General features: G+C 45.0%; 1 protein-coding gene across 3 annotated transcripts in view; it reads left to right on the top strand.

The window, feature by feature from the left end:
* Window positions 1-20,187, top strand: part of LOC116463086 (SAM and SH3 domain-containing protein 1) — a 212,348-nt gene that overhangs the window by 46,810 nt on the left and 145,351 nt on the right. For all 3 annotated transcript variants that reach the window (XM_032146047.2, XM_032146045.2, XM_032146046.2), the window contains exon 2: window positions 3,541-3,669. In XM_032146047.2, coding sequence (XP_032001938.1) covers window positions 3,541-3,669 — 129 coding nt within the window. The remainder of the gene's footprint in view (window positions 1-3,540; window positions 3,670-20,187) is intronic.

The raw sequence follows: 20,187 nt of genomic DNA, 5'->3' as shown, positions 1-20,187 counted from the left end.
TTCCTTCCTTCCTTCCTTCCTTCCTTCCTTCCTTCCTTCCTTCTTTCTTTTGGCATCCTTAGTAAATTATTTCTTTTCTTTCCATTCTTTCTTTTCTTTTCTTTCTTTCTTTGACGGAGTTTCACTCTGCTGCCCCGGCCAGGTTGGAGTGCAGTAGTGTGATCTCTGCTCACTGCAACCTTTGCCTCCCAGGCTCAGGTGATTCTCCTGCTTCAGCCTCCTGAGTAGCTGGGATTATAGGCGCCCACTAACATGCCCTGCTAATTTTTTTTTTTTTGAGACAGAGTTTCACTCTTGTTGCCCAGGCTGGAGTGCAATGGCACAATCTTGGCTCAACACAACTTCCAACTCCCGGGTTCAAGTGATTCTCTTGCCTCAGCCTCCCGAGTAGCTGGGATTACAGGCATGCACCACCACGCCCAGCTAATTTTGTATTTTTAGTAGAGACGGGGTTTCTCCATATTGGTGAGGCTGGTCTCGAACTCCTGACCACAGGTGATCCGCCCACCGCGGCCTCCCAAAGTACTGGGATTACAGGCGTGAGCCACTGCGCCTGGCTCTGTTTTTAGAAGGGGCGGGGTTTCACTATGTTGGCCAGGCTGGTTTCGAACTCCTGTCCTCAAATTATCTGCCTGCCTTGGCCTTCCAGAGTGCTGGCATTACAGGTGTGAGCCAGGCACCTGGCCCCAGGTGCTTGAATAGCTGAGGCAGCTGTGGCATCGAGCCCTTGCCTCCCAGGGATGGTGCTTTGCTCTCCTAGTCACAGCTGTCAGGAGCTGGTGGTCAGAACCCATGCTCCCATGGGAGCTGCTCTTCTGCCCTCCTTCTATCTTAAAGTTTCCTCCAGGAGTTCCCTCAGTTCTCTTGGGGGGGTGTGTTGATGGGGTTACCGGGGATGCATGGGAGAAGGCCTGCTTCGTGCCTCCAGGAGGAACTGCTTGTTGCTCTCTGGGTCCTCTCAGGCCCCTACTGCATGGAGGATGTGGAGACCGCAGGTAAAGGGGACTGAAAGGCTGGTACATTTGGGGTTTATATTGTAGGATGGGTGATGGGGCATGGAAGGATCTCAGTGGGGGAGACTCTATCAGATCTTTTAGCAAGGTCGTTTGGGTGGCAGTTTGGGCACGGTTGGGCCATCCGGAGGCTGTAGATGGAATTGGTCAAGTTGTGACCCTGGGGCATGTGTGGTTGAGTTGCAGTGTGTCGGAGGATCTTTGGGATCCTAATATCAGTTTATCATGCCGCATTTCAGGAACCCCACCTTAACATATTCTGTCCTGGCTCCCTCTTCTTTCAAGGCAGATTCTGGGTTTTTGTTTTGTGTTTGAGATGGAGTCTCACTCTGTCATCCAGGCTGAAGTACAGTGGTGCAATCTCAGCCCACTGCAACCACTGCCTCCTGATTTCAGGCAATTCTTGTGCTTCAGCCTCCCGAGTAGTTGGAATTACAGGCGTGCGCCACCATGCCCAGCTTATTTTTGTGTTTTTAGTAGAGATGGGGTTTCACCATGTTGGCCAGGCTGGTCTCAAACTCCTGACCTCAGGTGATCCACCCCCCCCGCAACCGCCCCACTGCCCTTGGCCTCCCAAAGTGCTGGAATTACAGGCGTGAGCCACTGTGCCCAGCCGAGGTTCTGTTTTCAGGCAGTTTTCTTTCCTGGAGGCAGTACAGCAGAGGCCAGGAGGTTGAGCACCATGGTGCATGTCCTCAGAGGGGCATCAGCAGATTCCGTCTTGACCTTTGTTATTTTTCCACTGGACACTTGACAATAGACAACATTTTGAAGAGGAGGGGGTCTCCCACAACTTGCCTGCTGTGTCAATCCAGGCTGTGGGCTCAGACAGACAAGACTGATTGTACTGAAGGAGTGACTTTTGTCCAGACACATTCAAAGATCTTATTGGCCTTAGAAGAGTCCTTCTTGTCTCCACACTGTGCTAGGAACTTCAAGGCCATCAGCTCAAATACAGAACATGTTATTGGTGGGGAAGCAAGGAGCCTTTCTGAAGCGTCATTTTTTCCCATTTCTGTTTCTCCTCTCCCTTGGTTCTGTAAAATCAGTGAATGCAGAAGCAGGGTAGAGATGATCCTTGCTCTGCGCCAGCCTCCTGACCAGGGTGTAGGTCTTTAGCAGAAAGGCTTTGGGAGAAATCCAACTCCCAAGCCCCGCTTGCATCTAAGCCTGCTTTGCAGTGTTAGGTGTGTGTTGCTATGGGCAGTGCACCAACATTAAATAACTGAAGGGGTTGGCTAGCAGTCTGTAAAGTGGAAAATGTGTGTGTGGCTTTAGGTGGTCTAAAAGTCGTATTTTCCTTGGTTGTCTTGGTAAAGTCATTTATTTATACCAAAGAGCAGAATGTTGGGAGGTTAAAAAAAAAAAGAACTGGAGGAGAGGTCTTTCTGAATGAATGGATAGAAGAAATGGCATAACTTACAAATGTACAAGGCATTTCTGTCGTTCTCCCTGTATGTATTCAGGTGTGTATTTAGGAATCCATTGCTCTAAAAGAAGACTATAGTGTGGAACATGATCTTGCAGCGAGTATTACACTGCGAGAAATTTTTAGCACTTACTACATGCCGGGTGGACTACATGAGCCGGCTAAGGTCTAAGCGCTTCACACGCGTTACTCCAGTAGTCCTCACTGAAGTAGGTACTGTGATTACTCAGTGTTCCTTGGAGGTTAAGAGACGTGCCTAAGGCCACTTAACCAGTACCAGGCGCTATGGAGCTGGGTGGAAACTCAGAATGAGCTCTAGAGCAATTACGTGGCGCTTGCCTTGGGGAAGAAACAAGTGACATGTTTACTTATTTATGCAGGTGAATTTGTAACATGTACTCTTGCACCTGGACTTGGAATGCCTGGTGCATAATGAGTCTAATGAATAACATGAATATTAATGACCATAATAATGAATATTAATGAACACTAATGACTAATGAATAAAAAGATTTTCCACTTTTCTGAGGGTCTCCTGAGAGGTACAGTGACATTTGTCCCAGATGCAATTCTCTGTCGGTTCCTGAATTCTCAGGCTCCCATCAGAATCCCTGGGAGAGAGGTCCTGACATCTCTTTTATGAGCTTCCCAGGAGGTGGTGGTGCAGGCCAGGGGCCACAGTGGGCATTAGGAGCCTCTTCCTCACACGGTGCCTTTGCTAAAGGTGCTTCCTTGGTGGTTCCTGTCTTAGCCCTGCTAGGCAGGCAGAGAGATGGGGGTTGAAGACTCTGGCGTTGGCACCAGACCATCCCAGGTTGGACAGCTGGCCTCTGTGCTTTAGTCCCAGGATTTGTGGGCAGTCGCTGAACTTCTTTGAGCGCTTGTTTACCCATCAATATAAGTGGGAAAAAACAGGCCCCTGTCAGAGGGCTGTCCTGAGGAGCAGGAGATTCTGCATGTAAAACAAACTGGCACTTGATGTTTCCCGCTTAAATACTGGCCTTTATTACTATAAACTCTGCATAGAGGGAGGTCCAATGGCTGTGGGCTTTTCCAGGGTGGACTGATCTGACCGCCTTTGTTTTTCCACCCCTTCAGGACGGTTCACTGGGAAACATCGATGACCTGGCACAGCAGTATGCAGATTATTACAACACCTGTTTCTCCGACGTGTGCGAGAGGATGGAGGAGCTGCGGAAACGGCGGGTTTCTCAGGACCTGGAAGTGGTGAGTGGGGATCCTGGGAATATGCTTCTGTGAGAAGAGCTGCTCCAATTTGGGCTTCTCCTTGGTCCTTGTACCATTGCTAGCGCTTCCTGGGGTATCAATCTGTAGGCTGCTGCACTAGTGTGGGGTAGAAAGTTCAGGTCCCTAAAAGACTGGCCCAGTTCTGCCACAGATATCAAACTGATTGGGTGTTGGCTGGAGCAATAGGATCGAACCTTTTCATTCATTAAAAGAATAGATTTTTATTTTTATTTGTTTACTTAAGGGAAAAGTATGTTTTTACTATTCACCAGTGTACACTACATTTTTTATTGACTCTAAGCCCAAAGGGTGTCTAGGCTAATTTTTTTTTCCACCTTTCGTTCCTTTTTTCTTTTCTTCTCTTTTTCTTTCCTTCTTTTGGAAAGCAACATAAAATTTAAAGGAACAATAAATCACCCGTAGTCTCTCATCTAGCAATAATCACATTGGTGTTTTAGCAGGTATCCTTCCAGTGTTTTTGTGGGCATTTAAAAATCAGCAAAACTAGTCCACCACCAAAGACACTCTTTTTTTTTTTTTTTTTTTTTGAGATGGAGTTTTGCTCTTGTCCCCCAGGCTGGAGTGCAATGGTGTGATCTTGGCTCACCTCAACTTCCACCTCCCGGGTTCAAGTGATTGTCCTGCCTCAGCCTCCCGAGTGGCTGAGATTACAAGCATGTGCCACCAAGCCCAGCTAATTTTGTATTTTTAGGAGAGACGGGGTTTCTCCATGTTGGTCAGGCCGGTCTCGAACTCCCAACCTCAGGTGATCCACCCGCGTTGGCCTCCCAAAGTGTTGGGATTACAGGCGTGAGCTACTGCGCCCAGCCTAAAGACACTCATTAAAAAAAAAAAAAAAAAAAAAAAAAAAAAAAAAATCAGTGAAACAATGCTGTATCTATGTATTTAAAAAAAACTTCTTCCTTTATTACTTAACATTTTATTGTAGTCATATTCCCTGTCCTTGAGACTTCTTTGTCATCACCATCTTTCATGGCTATATTCTCCTCTCAGGTGCATTGAATAAATTTGGCTGTTTGTGAAAACCTTTATGTGTATAATCAGTGGCACATTTGGACTTGTATGTGATAAACAGTAACTAAATAGCATAGGTGCTACATATATAATTTGTATGTATACCAGTAGTTCAAAATTGTATATTTGCTATAAAATATCATAAAAGCGTCTGTATTTCTCAGTTTAAATATCTTACTATTGGATTCACTTTAGTTCCGTGCCTTTCAAATAGTTTTGTTTCATTATGCCAACCTCAGGACCTCCTCAAGAAGTGGGGTTGAGGCAGAAGAAAATGTTCAGCCCTCTGTATCTCCTCATCCAGACCTGTTCCTTTTGAGCCATCTCATATGGTGGGGGCTGCATGGATATGTTTTAAGTAACAGAGTTCCTCTGCCTTTAAAAAAATGTTTGAAAACTCAGCCGGGAGTGGTGGCTCACACCTGTAATCCCGGCACTTTGGGAGGCCGAGTCAGGTGGATCACTTGAGGTCGGGAGTTCGAGACCAGCCTGACCAACATGGAGAAGCCTCGTCTCTACTAAAAAATTATAAAATAAGCCGGGCGTGGTGGCAGATGCCTCTAATCCCAGCTAGTCGGGAGGCTGAGGCAGGAGAATCGTTTGTAACTGGGAGGCGGAGGTGGCGGTGAGCCGAGATCGTGCCATTGTACTACAGCCTGGGCAACAAGAGTGAAACTCTGTCTCAAAAAAAAAGAAAAAAAAAAAGTTTGAAAACTGCTGATTCAATTGAATCCTGATTTATCTTCCTCCCACCTCCTGTTTATCTACTTAGGGTGAGCACACACACAAAAATAATAATTAAGTAACTAATTTAGAACTAATTAGGAACAGAGAATTCTTTTGTTAATAATTATTTTTATGTTACATACAAGGGTTCTGTGATTCCTCTCATATAAGGGACCCAGCAAGTGGTTGGGTACCACTGCCCTATATTCTGTAAGTGAACATAATCTGTTTCCACGGTAAGACTATGGTGTTCTTATGTACTCTTACTTCTTTTCTTAACCAAGTAAAGATTCCTTGGATCAGGCGTAACATTGTATCATGACTGCCAAATATTAATTGATTCTCTTTTATGTTCACCAATTTAGTAGTGGCAGGGATGGGAGTTAGTTTCAAGTTGACTGAGGCTGAGAAGTGTCATCCAGGGGCTGACAGCCATCACCACGGGAGCCTGACGCCTTGGCCCAGGTGGGCGGCAGCGTTGTCAAGGGCTTCTTTCTTTTAACTTTGTTCCTTGACGTGTGTGAATGCTGGGGTTATTTCCTCCTTTTGAAGAAAGTAACTTTATGTGTCAAAAGACTCCCACACTCTTAAAATTCATTAGGCTTTCCTGTTGGAGCATAGTTAATGAAAAAATACTTTCATTTTGGCAAGATTACCACAGGACAACTTAAATATTGCATAATGCCCTGAATTCTTGAATGTTTCATTTTTTTTTTTTTTTTTTTTTTTGAGGTGGAGTTTCCCTCCTGTTGCCCAGGCTGGAGTGCAGTGGCATGATCTCGGCTCACTGCAACCTCCGCCTCCTGGGTTCAAGTGATTCTTCTGCCTCAGCCTGCTGAGTAGCTGGGATTACAGGCTCCCACCACCATGCCCAGCTAATTTTGTGTTTTTTTTTTTTTTTTTTTTTTTTAGTAGAGACAGGGTTTCTCCATGTTGGTCAGGCTGGTCTCAAACTCCTGACCTCGGGTGATCTGCCCACGTTGGCCTCCCAAAGTGCTGGGATTACAGGCGTGAGCCACCGCATCCGGCCAGAATGTTGCAATTCTTGCCTCAAATGATAGTCTGGTAGGACTCCGTGGCCTCCTCAGACATTTTACTGTGCTTGAGGAAATGATTGCTGTGAACTGGTGAAGACAGACCACTGACAACACTAAACTGCTCTTCTCAGGATTCTAGCTGGTTAGGAGTTGGGGTTACCATCATCATCCCATGGTGTTTGGGAACTTTGGAAGGCAGCTGCCCATCAGTGGGATAAATAACTGCTTTCTCATTCAAACAGATGGGGCTAATTTGGCGTGCTCTGTTCCAAAACCGCAGAAGACAGTCTGGGGGGAAAAAAACACCGCATGAGCTTAATTAGTTCCCATCAAAGGCGCAAGAATTTGGTGGTGGGTAAAATTGATGGGAGCTGATTCAAGCCAGGCTGGAAGCATGACTGTTCATTCTTTAAATTGTAGTTAGCAAGTAAGACCCCAAATTGGCATATTCAGATTCTCTCTTTCTCTCTCTTTTTTTTTTTTTTTTTTGAGACAGAGTTTTGCTCTTGTTGCCCAGGGTGGAGTGCAATGTCATGGTCTCAGCTCACTGCAACCTCTGCCTCCCCGGTTTAAGCAGTTCTCTTGCCTCATCCTCCCAAGCAGCTGGGATTACAGGTGCCCACTACCATGCCTGGCTAGTTTTTATATTTTTAGTAGAGATAGGGTTTTACCATGTTGGCTAGGGTGGCCTCGAACTCCCAACCTCAGATGATCCACCCGCCTTGGCCTCCCAAAGTGCTGGGATTACAGGCGTGAGTCACTGCGCTCAGCCTTCAGATTCTCTTTCTATGAAATTCCAGACAAGTTGCAGTGGAAAAGGGAAATTCTAAAACTGGCAAGGATCGGGTTTAGGTGCTGGATGTTTCCTGCGTCACTCACACGGCTCCAAAGTCTAGATGTCCATGTTAGATGTGTTTCGAGGCTAGTCATCATTTAGGCTATGGCACAACACTGTTAACCTACTGAAAGTTCCCTCTCACAGTGCTTAACAGTTTTGACTCCTGATGGGAACTCATTTCCTTGAAAAGCTGTGACTTCCAGTCTGTCATGTTCCCTTTTATTGCATCAGAATTTTACATATATTTCTAATCTTTCAATTCTGCCTTCAGACAAGTAAACAATATGCCTTCCCTCCTGGCTGCTTGGTTGGCACAACTTCAGGTCTGAGGACCTGCAGCTTAGTAATTTTTTTCTTTATTTTTCTCTTTCTCTCTCTTTCTTTCTTTCTTTTTTGAGATGGAGTTTCGCTTTTGTTGCCCAGGCTGGTGTGCATTGGCACAATCTCAGCTCACTGCAACTTTTACGCCTCCTGGATTCAAGCGATTCTCTTGCATTAGCCTCCCAAATAGCTGGAATTACAGGTGTGTGCCACCACTCTCCGGCTAATTTTTTGTGTTTAGTAGAGTCGGGGTTTCACCATGTTGGTCAGGCTGGTCTCAAACTCCTGATCTCAGGTGATCTACCCGCCTCAGCCTCCCAAAGAGCTGGGATTATAGGCATGAGCCACTGCGACTGGCCAGTTTCTTTCTGTTTGTCAGCAGCCCTGTCAAAGCTGAATGCGAGATGGCTTTGAGACGAAATAATCTGTTAAAAGCAGAAGAGGAAATACGCAGTAACATATTAGAAGCCTCAAACATTTTATAGGGAAAAAGTGGCATTAGATTTGTTGTGTCTGCTCTAGAAAAAGTCATTTTAGAAGACAGCCTTGAGGACGGAGAATTTTGGGTGATGGGTTGAATTGGTTTATGGCTTTGTTTCATTTTAAATCTTCTGGGTGAATTTTGGAGATTGAAGAAATAGTCTACAGATAGAATACTTAGATATTTGTGTTTGGCTTTAAAAAGTCAAAAAATGCATTGTCCTTAAGAGCTAATTATGTATCAACTGGAGAACAAACAAAACAAAAGGACACTCAGCCCACAGAGTTGCTTGACTTAACCCTGAAAAATAAAAGGTTTTGATAATTATGTTAGTAATTAACTTTCTGGACTGGATGTCAAGCTCTTTCTCTAGGACTTAATCACCCGGATCCTGACTGGAATAATGCATTTGATAAAGTGTCTTTGGGGCCAGTTAGTTTGGTGAAGACAACAGAGAGTACAGATGGGTAAAAATTCAACAATATAAACAGAGATTATGACTCACATTTATAACTATGGTGAGAGTTTTTATTTAGCACCAAATGGGCCCTTCAGGAATGGTGTGTTTGGACCATAGCCTTTCCCTCTGCTGGGGATTGGGACATTAGTGCTTGTGAACAGCAGGGAAGTTGCCCATATCTCTCTACATTTGGTACAATCCCTGGGCACCATGTGTTTTTTTGGCTGGGAGAAGCTGCAATCAGAAATGCTAGTAGCTTTCCAAGTCCATAATGGCCCAACCCGAATGATGCTAAGTCTGACATCTGTCAAAGTGACACTGTGGTCAGGAAAGGAACACATTCAAGGTGGCCTCTTATTACTGGCAGTATCAGCTTCCTCAGCATCTTTGAGGTGGGATCTGTGTGGGTATTGGCAGAAAACAAGTTTGTGCAGTTGTTGATGTGGCACGGAGCTGACAGAGAAGTCCCTATCCCCAGCAGCATTCTGTTGATGATGACATACTCATCAGCAGCTGAAGCCTGGCCCAGCTTCTGTGCCAATTTGTTGTCATGACTGTATGAATACAAGGAAAAGGGAGCCCAGGTGGAGATGCACTGAGGTCTTTAAGGACCGGGAATGTCAATAAAAATATTGCATATTATAACTGTGAAAGGTCATAGCAGGACCATTGCTGGACGGGTGCAGTGGCTCACACCTGTAATCCCAGCACTGTGGGAGGCCAAGGCGGGCAGATCACTTGAGGTCAGGAGTTCAAGACCAACCTGGCTAACATGGTGAAACCCCATCTCTACCAAAAATACAAAATTAGCCAGATCTGGTGGTGTGCACCTATAATCCCAGCTACTTGGGAGGCTGAGAAAGGAGCATCACTTGAACCTGGAAGGCGAGGTTGCAGTGAGTCGAGATCATGCAGTGGCACTTTACTCCAGCCTGGGTGCCAGAGCGAGACTTCATCTCCAAAAAAAAAAAAAAAAGAGAGAACCATTGTTAATGGTGTAGGAATGACTTATCATTTCTTGCAATTTCAATAACTTAAACCTTCCAAATATAGTTCTGGATTAAGACAGAGGCAGTAAGAGTAGTGTCCATTGTGACCAGTGCTAATTGTCAGAGCCTCCTTTGACTGTACCACCCCCTCTCCAAGCTGGAGCAAGAGCTCTTACCCGGGCTTGTTGCAGTAAGCAACAGGGTGTAAGAAACATTGATGGGAAGAGGCTGAGGGAGTCACAGACTTGGTGCAAATTCTGGCTCTTTTACTTACCTGGCAAGTGGGGTGACCTCTCCTGGCCTCAGTTTCCCAATTTATAAAATGAGAGTAAAGTATCTCAAAGTTATTAGAGGCTTAAATGAAAAAAATTGCTGTCCTCATAAGTGACTGTAACTGTTGATTTCTTTCTGTTCCTTTCTATTCCGAGTTGAAAAATCCCTGCAGTAATGCTGAAGAGTGTCCACTACTTGTACTTCACTAATACTTATTCAAGTGAGTGCAGGGATTTTTTTATAGCTTTTTATGTTGGAAATGTGAACATCTATAAAGATCATAATATCGTGAACGTCCTGTGCCTGTTTCCCGGCATCCACAGCTGGCAGCATCCTGCTATTGTTTCATCTTCACACCCCACTCACACTTCATGATTACTATGTTTTTTAAAAGTTTGTTTTGGCCTGGCATGGTGGCTCGTGTCTGTAATCCCAGCACTTTGGGAGGCTGAGGCACATGGATCACCTGAGGTCAGGAGTTTGAAACCAGCTTGTCCAACATGGTGAAACCCTGTCTCTACTAAAAATACAAAAAAAAATTTAGCCAGGTGTGGTGGCGGGCACCTGTAGTCCCAGCTACTCGGGAGGCTGAAGCAGGAGAATCGCTTGAACACTGGAGGTGGAGGTTGCAATGAGCCGAGATCGCACCACTGCACTCCAGCCTGGGTGACAGAGTGAGACTCCGTCTCAAAAAAAAAAAAAATTTGTTTTGAGGTATAACTTATATACATCTAAACGCACAAATGTCAGTTGTGTAACTTCATCAAGTAAATGTACCCACGTCACCCACAGCCCAGCATGACAGAGAACACATTCAGCACCTGCAGAGTTGCTTCCTGCCCCTTCCAGTGGGTCCTGCCTGGTTTGAGGGCAGGGATTTTTGTGGGTCTGTTTTGGTCACTACTGTACCCTTGCGTAGAGAACAGTGCATGGCACATAATAGGTGCCCAGTAAGTATTTGTTGAATTCATTCATGTGTGTAAATATTTAACTGAGCATTTAAATATATTTGAAATATTTAATGAGCATTGAGTCTGTTATGTGGGATTTTGCCTTTCCAGAATCACAGACAAAATATGTATTCCCTGCCCACAAAGAGGCCACAGTTAGTAGGGGTGTGGGGCAAGTAACTACTCTTACCGTGCTGTGCAGGAGTACAGAAGAGGGTCCCTGACGACTCCTTAGAGGAAGTGATAACCCAGGCTTCCCAATCAGAAGGCACAGGGAAGACTGACCTGGTTGAGGGAGGTGTGGACTGTGGGGAGTAACTTCAGAGAGAGGCCACAGTTTCATCCAAGGCCAAAAATGGAGGGAGGGGTAAATGTGGCTAGAAACTATGGTATAAATGATGTGAGGGAAAAACAGAGGCAGGCTGTTCTTTCACAGGTCCTTGGATTATTAATGACATAAAAGATAAAGTAGAATATTCCGATTCATTGCTATTCACAGGGCGAAACAGAATAAATTGCCATTTTGCAATCGTTGACCGCTGGGCCAAGGTGAATTTGTTCTTGGTTTGCATGTAGCTTCACGCAGACATGTGCACATAGTCCGGTCTTGTGGGTTTTTGTTTGGTTTCATTGACTGCTCTTCTTTTGTTATTTGCTACAGACAGCAAAGCATGTGGGAAACAGGTTTCCTGTTGTACATTTGAGCTTCCTGGATATTCAAGAAAATATTCAGGAAAGTGAGATTCTGCCCAGCTCAGTCTACAAGGTCACCATTGTTTTTAAGGAACACAGGTCTGCCCCCAGAGTATAGAAACACAGAAGACTTATGTCGTCCCTGAATTCTTATTCTCATCCCCATAGGATAAGAATGAGAACTGTGCCGCATACTATCCTGAGTTATCCTGCTGAAGCCCCGTTGTTTCTCTAAATGGCATTTGTTTTTGTTCTGTTTCCTTTTGTCTTTGCTTACATTATTTGCTAGCTTTGGGCTACAGTTGATTTGAAGATTGTGATCAGTATCTGTGGGCATTAGATGGTGAGTCTGAACTCCATTCTGCTGTGGGATTCACACACTTGATGTCAAATACACTGAGGCATTATATCTTAAGCCAGATGGTAATACAGTTCTGTGCTCTGGCCTCTCTCAGACAAAGTCACATTTGTAATCAAATGCCCCATTCCAATTTAGTCAGCATTTTTTGCACATGGCACTATGTGAACATGGACATCAACAGAGCTCTTGGTGCCAGATTTGATCTTGGCATTCTATACCTTTGGTAATTAAAAAGGTTTTTTTATTAACCCTGCAGTCAGTTAAGGTGTTTCCAGCCTTACACTTAGGCACTAGACACCTTTGCAGACTGTTTGTGCACTTATGGAAACCACCGGCTTGGCTGTGTTGTGCATGACAGTCTAAGAGTAAAAAGGGCTTCAGGTTTTTCAAATGTGCATCAACAATTTCAGCTTTTTTTTTTTTTTTTTTTTGAGTTTCATTCTTGTCTGCCAGGCTGGTGTTCAGTGGCGTGATCTCGGCTCACTAGAACCTCCACCTCCTGGGTTCAAGTGATTCTCCTGTCTCAGTCTCCCAAGTAGTTGGGATTACAGGTGCCCGCCACCAAACCCGGCTAATTTTTGTATTTTTAGTAGAGATGAGGTTTCACTATGTTGGCTAGGCTGGTCTCGAACTCCTGACCTCAGGTGAGCCACCCGCCTCAGCCTCCCAAAGTGCTAGGATTACAGAATTTCAGCTTCTTTTTCTCTTCTTCCTGAACATTTATAAATGGTTTTTTGTTAGCTTGCTTTAATAAAAAGTAGTACCCCCGAGGGATTAAACACCAAACTAGCATACTACTTAAATACTAGTACTTGCCAAAAAGGAAAAAGTCTGAGCTTTGTTGTTTCCATTTGCATACAACAGATAGCATTCCGAAATGTTAAGGAAATTGACACTAACTGGGGAGAAGAGTTAGGAACTCAGGTAAAAGTGGCCACTTTGATGGCAGAACCTAGCAGGTAGCCAGGGCTTGGCCAGGGCTTGGGAGGGAAAGGAGCATCCCTGTTTTTGGAGTCAGGACCATTCAGGGGGTGTATGAGGCCCAGGCCAGGTGCCTTTTTGGAACCTGGAATATTAAAACCAGGATGCCAAAATTGTAGTGCGATCTCAGTCTTTACATTTAACAATTATATACATTTTTAATTATGGAAGATTACAGTGTATTTAGGCTAATCAGAAGCTAATTATAGGCTATTTAAAAATGTTAATTTGTAGCACACTAGAGGCAGTATGATCTTGAAGTGAGACAAAATGTAAAGGAGTGCAGTGAATGTTTGCTTATTTCCAGGCCCTCAGAGTGGGTTTCTGTAGCTGTATCTATGTCATTTAGCGATGATGTCAACAGTCTACATTTGAGACGGTAGGAGATGACTGAGTGGTCCAAGCCAAGTGGCCCACCTATTCTGTAGAACCCTGCGTGGGGCCTGAGGCAGGTTGGCATCTGGAATGGAATTAGGCAGACACCTGCAGGGCCCAGCCTGGAAGTCAGCTGAGGCAGGGCCCCGAGCCTATGCTGGTGTTGTCACACACCACACCTGACGTTGTCCTCCTGACGCGCAGTCATATTTTAGACTGATCTCTCACCACAGCTCCTGTGCACCGAAATGACTAACAGTAGAAAGAACTGAGCTCTGGGCTGGGCATGGTGGCTCATGCCTGTAATCCCAGCACTTTGGGAGGCAGAGGCAGATGGATCCTTTGAGCCTAGGAGTTTGAGACCAGCCTGGGTAACATGGCAAAACCCTGTCTCTACAAAAAAATACAAAAATAAACAGGGCGTGGTGGCACACACCTGTTGTCTCAGCCACTGGGAAGGCTGAAGTGGGAGGATCACTTAAACCCAGGAAGTTAAGGCCACAATGAGCCATGATAGTGCCACTACACTGCAGCCTGGGTGACAGAGTGAGACTTTGTCTGGGGGAAAAAAAGAATTAAGCTCTGAGCTCTGGATCACCATGTATATCAGTGGGAGGTTTCTCTCGCTCCCTCTCATTGGAAGGCCATTGCCCCCATTCCAGCAGTATGTTTGCATTTGGGATCGTCTTTTCTTTAGGTTTGGAAGTTTTAAGAATTTTAAGTTGAAGAAAACAAGATGGTAAAATGTTGAGCAAATTTGTTTGGTGCTGGCCAGGCATGGTGGCTCATGACTGTAATCCCAGCACTTTGGGAGGCCAAGGCTGGTAGATCGCTTGAGCTTAGGAGTTTGAGAATGGCCTGGGCAACATGGTGAAATCCCACCTCTACCAAAAACACCCAAGAAACCAAAACCAGCTGGGAATGGTGGTGCATGCCTGTAGTCACAGCTACTTCGGAGGTTAAGGTGGGAGGATGGCTTGAGCTTAGGAGGCAGAGGTTGCAGTGAGCCGAGATTGCACCACTGCAATTCAACCTGGGCAACAGAGTGAGACCCTGTCTCAAAAAAAAAAAAAAAAAAAAAAAAAATTGATGCGGTCACATCAGTTATCCTGACTATTCAACTATTCACTATCAGGAAGGACACAAACTCGCTCATGGGGTAACTTTGGAAAATACATCTCAATATACCCCAGAGCACAGCTCATGCCTTTCCTTTAGTGTTTCACTGCACTTCTCAAAAAAGAAAATTAGGTTGTTGCTTTTTTTTCTCCCTTGATAGGTCAATCTGTGTATTAGAAATGGAGACTTAATTTACCACCTCTAGAATGGTATTAAGAATCTAGGTTCAGGAGTAAGCCACTGCTCCTGTCTCTGGCCATTCTGAGACCTGCACATAAGTAATTTATGTATAAGGGATAGTTTGAGAGACTGGAGCAATTATTTAGAATATGAAGATGTTCTAAATTTGTGCTACAGCAATGCCCTCCATCTCATGGGCCCCAGCAGAAGCTGATGAAACTTAATCAAAAATAAATCAAGAGCAAGTCCAAACCAAATTGGAAGCACATCATGAATATTCGTGAACATCTGGATGTGTGTGTGGGGAGTGTATGTTATTTTTTTAATGTGTGCAACAGCAGAGACATGATGTCTTAACAAAGATGCCAAAAGGAAGACAGATTTTCATCTGTGATTTCAAAGGGTATCTTTGTTTGTATGTGTATGTCCTTTCTCCTTAGGGTGTGGGTTTCTTTTCTCCAAGATATTCCTTTGATCTCTCATCTTTTGGAATCTGTTTGGGTATTTTATCTGAATTCTTCATTGGAGTCAGTCACTTGATTCATGAAGATTAAACATTTCCTTCTAAAGGAGAATTTTAACTTAAGGAAAGTTTTGCTATTTAATATTTTTTATGAATCTTTTCAATGCCAGTGATGTGATAATTATCAATTAAGCAATTCTGCATCATTGATCATCAGTTTCACTTCACACATCTAAACCTCAGGGTACTTTATCTGCCTTGCTACCTAAAGTACTGCCAAGAACTAAAGAGGAAAAAACAAAGTATGGGAAGGCGGTAATAACAACCATGCTGATAATTATCACAAAAATGACTTTGTTTGTTTGTTTTTTTGTTTAAGAGTCTTGCTCTGTCACCCAGGCTGGAGTGCAGTGGTGCGATCTCAGCTCACTGCAACCTCTGCCTCCTGGGTTTAAGCGATTCTCCTGCCTCAGCCTCCCAAGTAGCTAGGATTACAGGCGTGTGTCACCATGCCCGACTTTTTTTGTATTTTTAGTAGAGACAGGGTTTTGTCATTTTGGCCAGGCTGGTCTCAAACATCTGACCTCAAATGATCCACCTGCCTTGGCCTCCCAAAGCGCTGGGATTACAGGGATGAGCACCGTGGCCAGCCAAAAATGACTTTTTTTTTTTTGAGACAGAGTCTCGCTCTGTCACCCAGGCTGGAATGCAGTGGCACGATCTTGGCTCACCGCAAGCTCTGCCTCCTGGGTTCACACCATTCCCCTGCCTCCAGAGTAGCTGGGACTACAGGCACCGCCACCATGCCTGGCTAATTTTTTCTATTTTTTAGTAGAGATGGGGTTTCACCGTGTTAGCCAGGATGGTCTAGATCTCCTGACTTCGTGATCTGCCCGTCTCGGCCTCCCAAAATGCTGGGATTACAGATGTGAGCGACCGCACCCGGCCCAAAAATGACATTTTTAAAAGCACATTAGAGTTGATGAGACATCTACATCTATTATCCTGTTTAGTTGTTGTAATAACCGTGTGAGGTGGATATTAGTTATCTGATGATTAGGTTGGGCAGAGGCAGAAACCAGTTCTCTGAAAGTACCACCTGGTGGGGAAGACCCAGGCTGCGCCACCCACCAGCCTGGACCCCGCTGAGGTGTGGGGAAGACCCAGGCTGCGCCACACTCCAGCCTGGACCCCGCTGAGGTGTGGGGAAGACCCAGGCTGCGCCACACTCCAGCCTGGACCCCACTGAGAGGTGCCACAATTCCAAGACTGACCGATGGGGAAGACGATGCCCTCTGTCCAGTTGTTGTCTAGGCTGAATAAGATAACGTTCGTATATGTAGCACTTGGCGTAGTTCCTGGGTACATGCTAGAGCTCAATGAATACTTATCATAGATATTATTATTTATAGTAGAGATATTCATTATAAAGTTAGCACTTGTTAAAAGTTGAACAGCTAGTAAGTATCAGAGATGAGATTTAAAACCAGGAGGCCAATGCCCAATCTTCCCCGGCCACTCCCTAACTTTGCATTTTCTTCTCTAGAGTCTCCTGAGAGCCTTCTGGAAGAATCAGTTTGTGTTGACTTGATTTACAGATTAGTTTATGTCCTTGAGTAATATAATGTCAAAATGCAATATTATAACGCATGATATAATATAGAATATTAATATAAGAATATATATATATATTTTAAGAGATGGGGTCTCACTATTTTGCCTGGTCTGGCCTCAAACTCTTGGCCTTAAGCGATCCTCCTACCTAGGCCTCCCAAAGTGCTGGGATTACAGGCATGAGCCACTGTGCCCAGCCAAAAGTAATTTTTGCTATACAATTATAACATACATTCATTGTAAAAAAATTGAATAAAAATTCCAAAGTAGAATTGTAACGTCTCTTAATACCCAGTTCCCAAAGATAACAATTGTTAACAGCTGGGTTTTTGTTTTGTTTTGAGACAGTTTTGCTCTTGTTGCCTAGGCTGGAGTGCAATGGCTCAATCTCAGCTCACCGCAACCTCTTCCTCTCGGGTGCAAGTGATTCTCCCTGCCTCAGCCTCCTAAGTAGCTGGGATGCCAGGTGCCTGCCACCATGCCTGGCTGATTTTTGTATTTTTAGTAGAGATGGGTCTTTGCTATGTTGGCCAGGCCGGTCTTGAACTCCTGACCACAGGTGATCCACCCGCCTCGACCTCCCAAAGTGCTGGGATTACAGGCGTGAGCCACCGCAGCCCGTCTTCCCATAGTGTTTTTTAAAATGAGTTTTTTAATTGGGATATAATTCATATACCATAATTTTCACCCTTTTAAGTGTACAATTCAGTGATTTTTAGTACCTTTATTCCTAATTCCAAAATTCCATAGTACTTTGAATGCTGTTACACCTTTCTATAGTGAGTATGTTGTCCATTACTGTATCTCTATGGCCAGAACAATCCCCTGAATATAGTAGAGGAGGAATAAATTTTTGTGGGATGAATGAATGAAAATACCTATGCATTCTGGAGATATTTGCATTCCTAGACTCATAAAGTGAGGCTTTCTTATTACACTCTTGGGTTTTAAAAATAAGCACAAATATTTAATAAGAAAAATCTTTTAAGCAAGAAAGTTTTGAAAGTATAATTCTGGAAAAGAAATGCCTTTATTACAGAATGAACCTGCTGGCTAATAAAAACATAAAATATGTTAACAAGTTCAGACTTCTAATTAGAGGAGGAAAGGCTCCCAATTAAAGTGTATTTGATAACACAAAAGTCTTTCATGCTGTAAAGTTTGCTTATGTAAACCTATTTTTAAAATATGGTTCTAAGGGATAGGCTGTTGTCTTAAAATGGGTATACAAATGTAAACGTCCAGGATCCACTGAGGATAAACTACATAAAAACCAGTACAATAGAAAAAAAAAATGTGCTTGACACTTCACTCCTTTCTAAACTGACTTACCACCCACCCCCAGCCCATCCCTGCTCCGCCCCAACCCCTACCACCTGCCCCACCCCCAGCCCAGCACCACCAGCCTCCCACACCCTCACCCCTGTCCCAGTTCCATCCCAGCCTTATCATACCCTCATCCCAACCCCAGCCCCACTCCCACCACCCACTCCCCCCAAGCCCAGCCCCCTGCCCCAGCCCCACCATTCTCCTCTCCCAGCCCATGCCCCACCCCAGCCTCACCCTCATCCCAGTCCCCAGTCCCCCTCCAACACCCCACCCCAGCCCCAGCCCAGGCTATGGTTGCTGGTACCTTCTACCCAGTTGGCCTTTCTGTTCATCTGATAGGGAACTGTCCAAGACAGCAGCAACTTTTGTGTTTTTGTTTAACACAGCTGAGTGTATTGTGTAGTGGCAAGGAGCTGCAGAATAGCAGAGAGGAAAAAATAATAATGCAGTGTTGGAAGCGGAGTGGAACCAAGCTAGCTCATCACAGTCTAGGAAGAGATTGTTGATTCTGCTCGCAGAGCGGCTTGACTGAAAGCTAGAACTTACTGTTCAAACCGGCGGTGCTCCTGCCTTCTGCCTCTTGCCTCTGCTTCCCTCTTCCATTTCCTTTTCCTACTCCACACCCTGGACATGAGGTGATTCTGTGCCTTTCTTAGGCCTGACTGTCTCCCAGCTCTGCCCACCCAGGCATCCCCTCCTGCCTGTGATCACCTCTGTGTGCATGTATGTGTGTGCCAGTGAGAATATTAGCAAATGATAGTTGCCAGGAGAAGTGGAAAAGAGAGAGAAGGAGAGCAGGAAGAAAGGAGAATAGAAAGCTCCCCTCCGACCCTTGTCCCTTCTTCCTTCCCTCCTTGACTAGGGGGGTTTTGTTGAAAGGCACAGAAGAAAACAGAAAGTTCTGCCCTGTTCCCACTGCATTCTACTCCAGGCTCAGGTTAGCAGGGCTGAGAATGAAGATACCAAGGAAATACCCTGGCAGCCTGCTCCTTCTCCCTTTCCATCTGTTCCTCTGCACAGCCCTACCTCACTCCTGCGAGCCTTCTTCCTTGCTACCTCTGGCCTTTGTTCCCTCCTCATATTGCCTGGCTCTCCATCCACCTAGAGCCCATCCTCACTCTTGGGTCCTCACCGCCTCTACCACCCAGATGAAAATGGCCACTAGTAACGACTCTAGGCTGAGGCCGCGTGCACTCACTCTTTCCCTCTGTGGAGGGGATTCATCTTAGAAACCCCAGCTGGACCCCGACTCCATTTTCCCATAGAAGCTTGTTATGCCTGGCGGGTAAGTTCTATCCTTCTGTATCCCAGCACATCATGAGAAAAGCTGCACTTACTGGTTTGACCTAGGAATGTGTCTTCTTTTGCTAACTTTAAAGTGCAATTTGTTACTTAGAAAAAAAAATCAGAAATCGACAATGTAATCTTTGGACTCCAATTCTTGTGCTGGAAGTGGCCTCCATGGTAAAAGAAAACTTAGAGACATTTTCTGCAGGCAGAGATGTGCCCTGTGCCTATGCCACACTGATTTCAGAATTGGGCAGGGCAGGGCTGTAGAACAGGTCAGATGGGCATTCTTCTCGTTGCTGGGTGCCAGTCACCTGCCCTGACCCCAGGAGATGACAATTTTGAACACAAGCCAGCATTTTAGTCAGATTTGAGTTTATTCAGCAATCTGCTTGTTTTTGTTTTTGCTTGTTTGTTTTGGCTGGTCACAGGAATCTCAAAGAATACCTCTGAAGGACTTCATTTGGGGGCCCAGTGTGAACATTGCTGATACGAGTGAAATCTATTTCTGAGCTGCAAGAGATAAAAAAAAAAAAAAAAAAAAGTCATAGATAAAAGCAGTTGGCATATGTTTAATGTTATTTTAATCTGTTGCATTATGTGAAATAGCGTTACAGTTTGCATACAGATTCCTAACTGCCAGTGTTCAAACTTAGAACAGTGTCCTCTCCATCAGCACCCAGCAGAAAAGGCAGCCAACATATGCCTATCACCTTCTACAACAGCTTGTGGAGGATCATGGAGCGTAGATGCAGAATGCTGGGCTTGGGGATCCAGGTAAGCAAGACAGGGTCTGGCCCCAAGAGACGGGTGAAGCAAAGTGCCAAGTACAGGGATGACAGTGAAGGCAGGGAGGAGCAGAGAGAATCAGGTGCTCCAAGGGAGGAGCAGAGAGAATCAGGCGCTCCAAGGGAGGAGCAGAGAGAATCAGGTGCTCTAAGGGAGGAGCAGAGAGAATCAGGCGCTCCAAGGGAGGAGCAGAGAG

This window comes from Hylobates moloch, unplaced genomic scaffold (genome assembly GCF_009828535.3).
Source record: "Hylobates moloch isolate HMO894 unplaced genomic scaffold, HMol_V3 SCAFFOLD_27, whole genome shotgun sequence".
NCBI classification, from domain to species: Eukaryota; Metazoa; Chordata; class Mammalia; order Primates; family Hylobatidae; genus Hylobates; species Hylobates moloch.
This window is presented reverse-complemented; position numbering and strand designations above follow the sequence as displayed.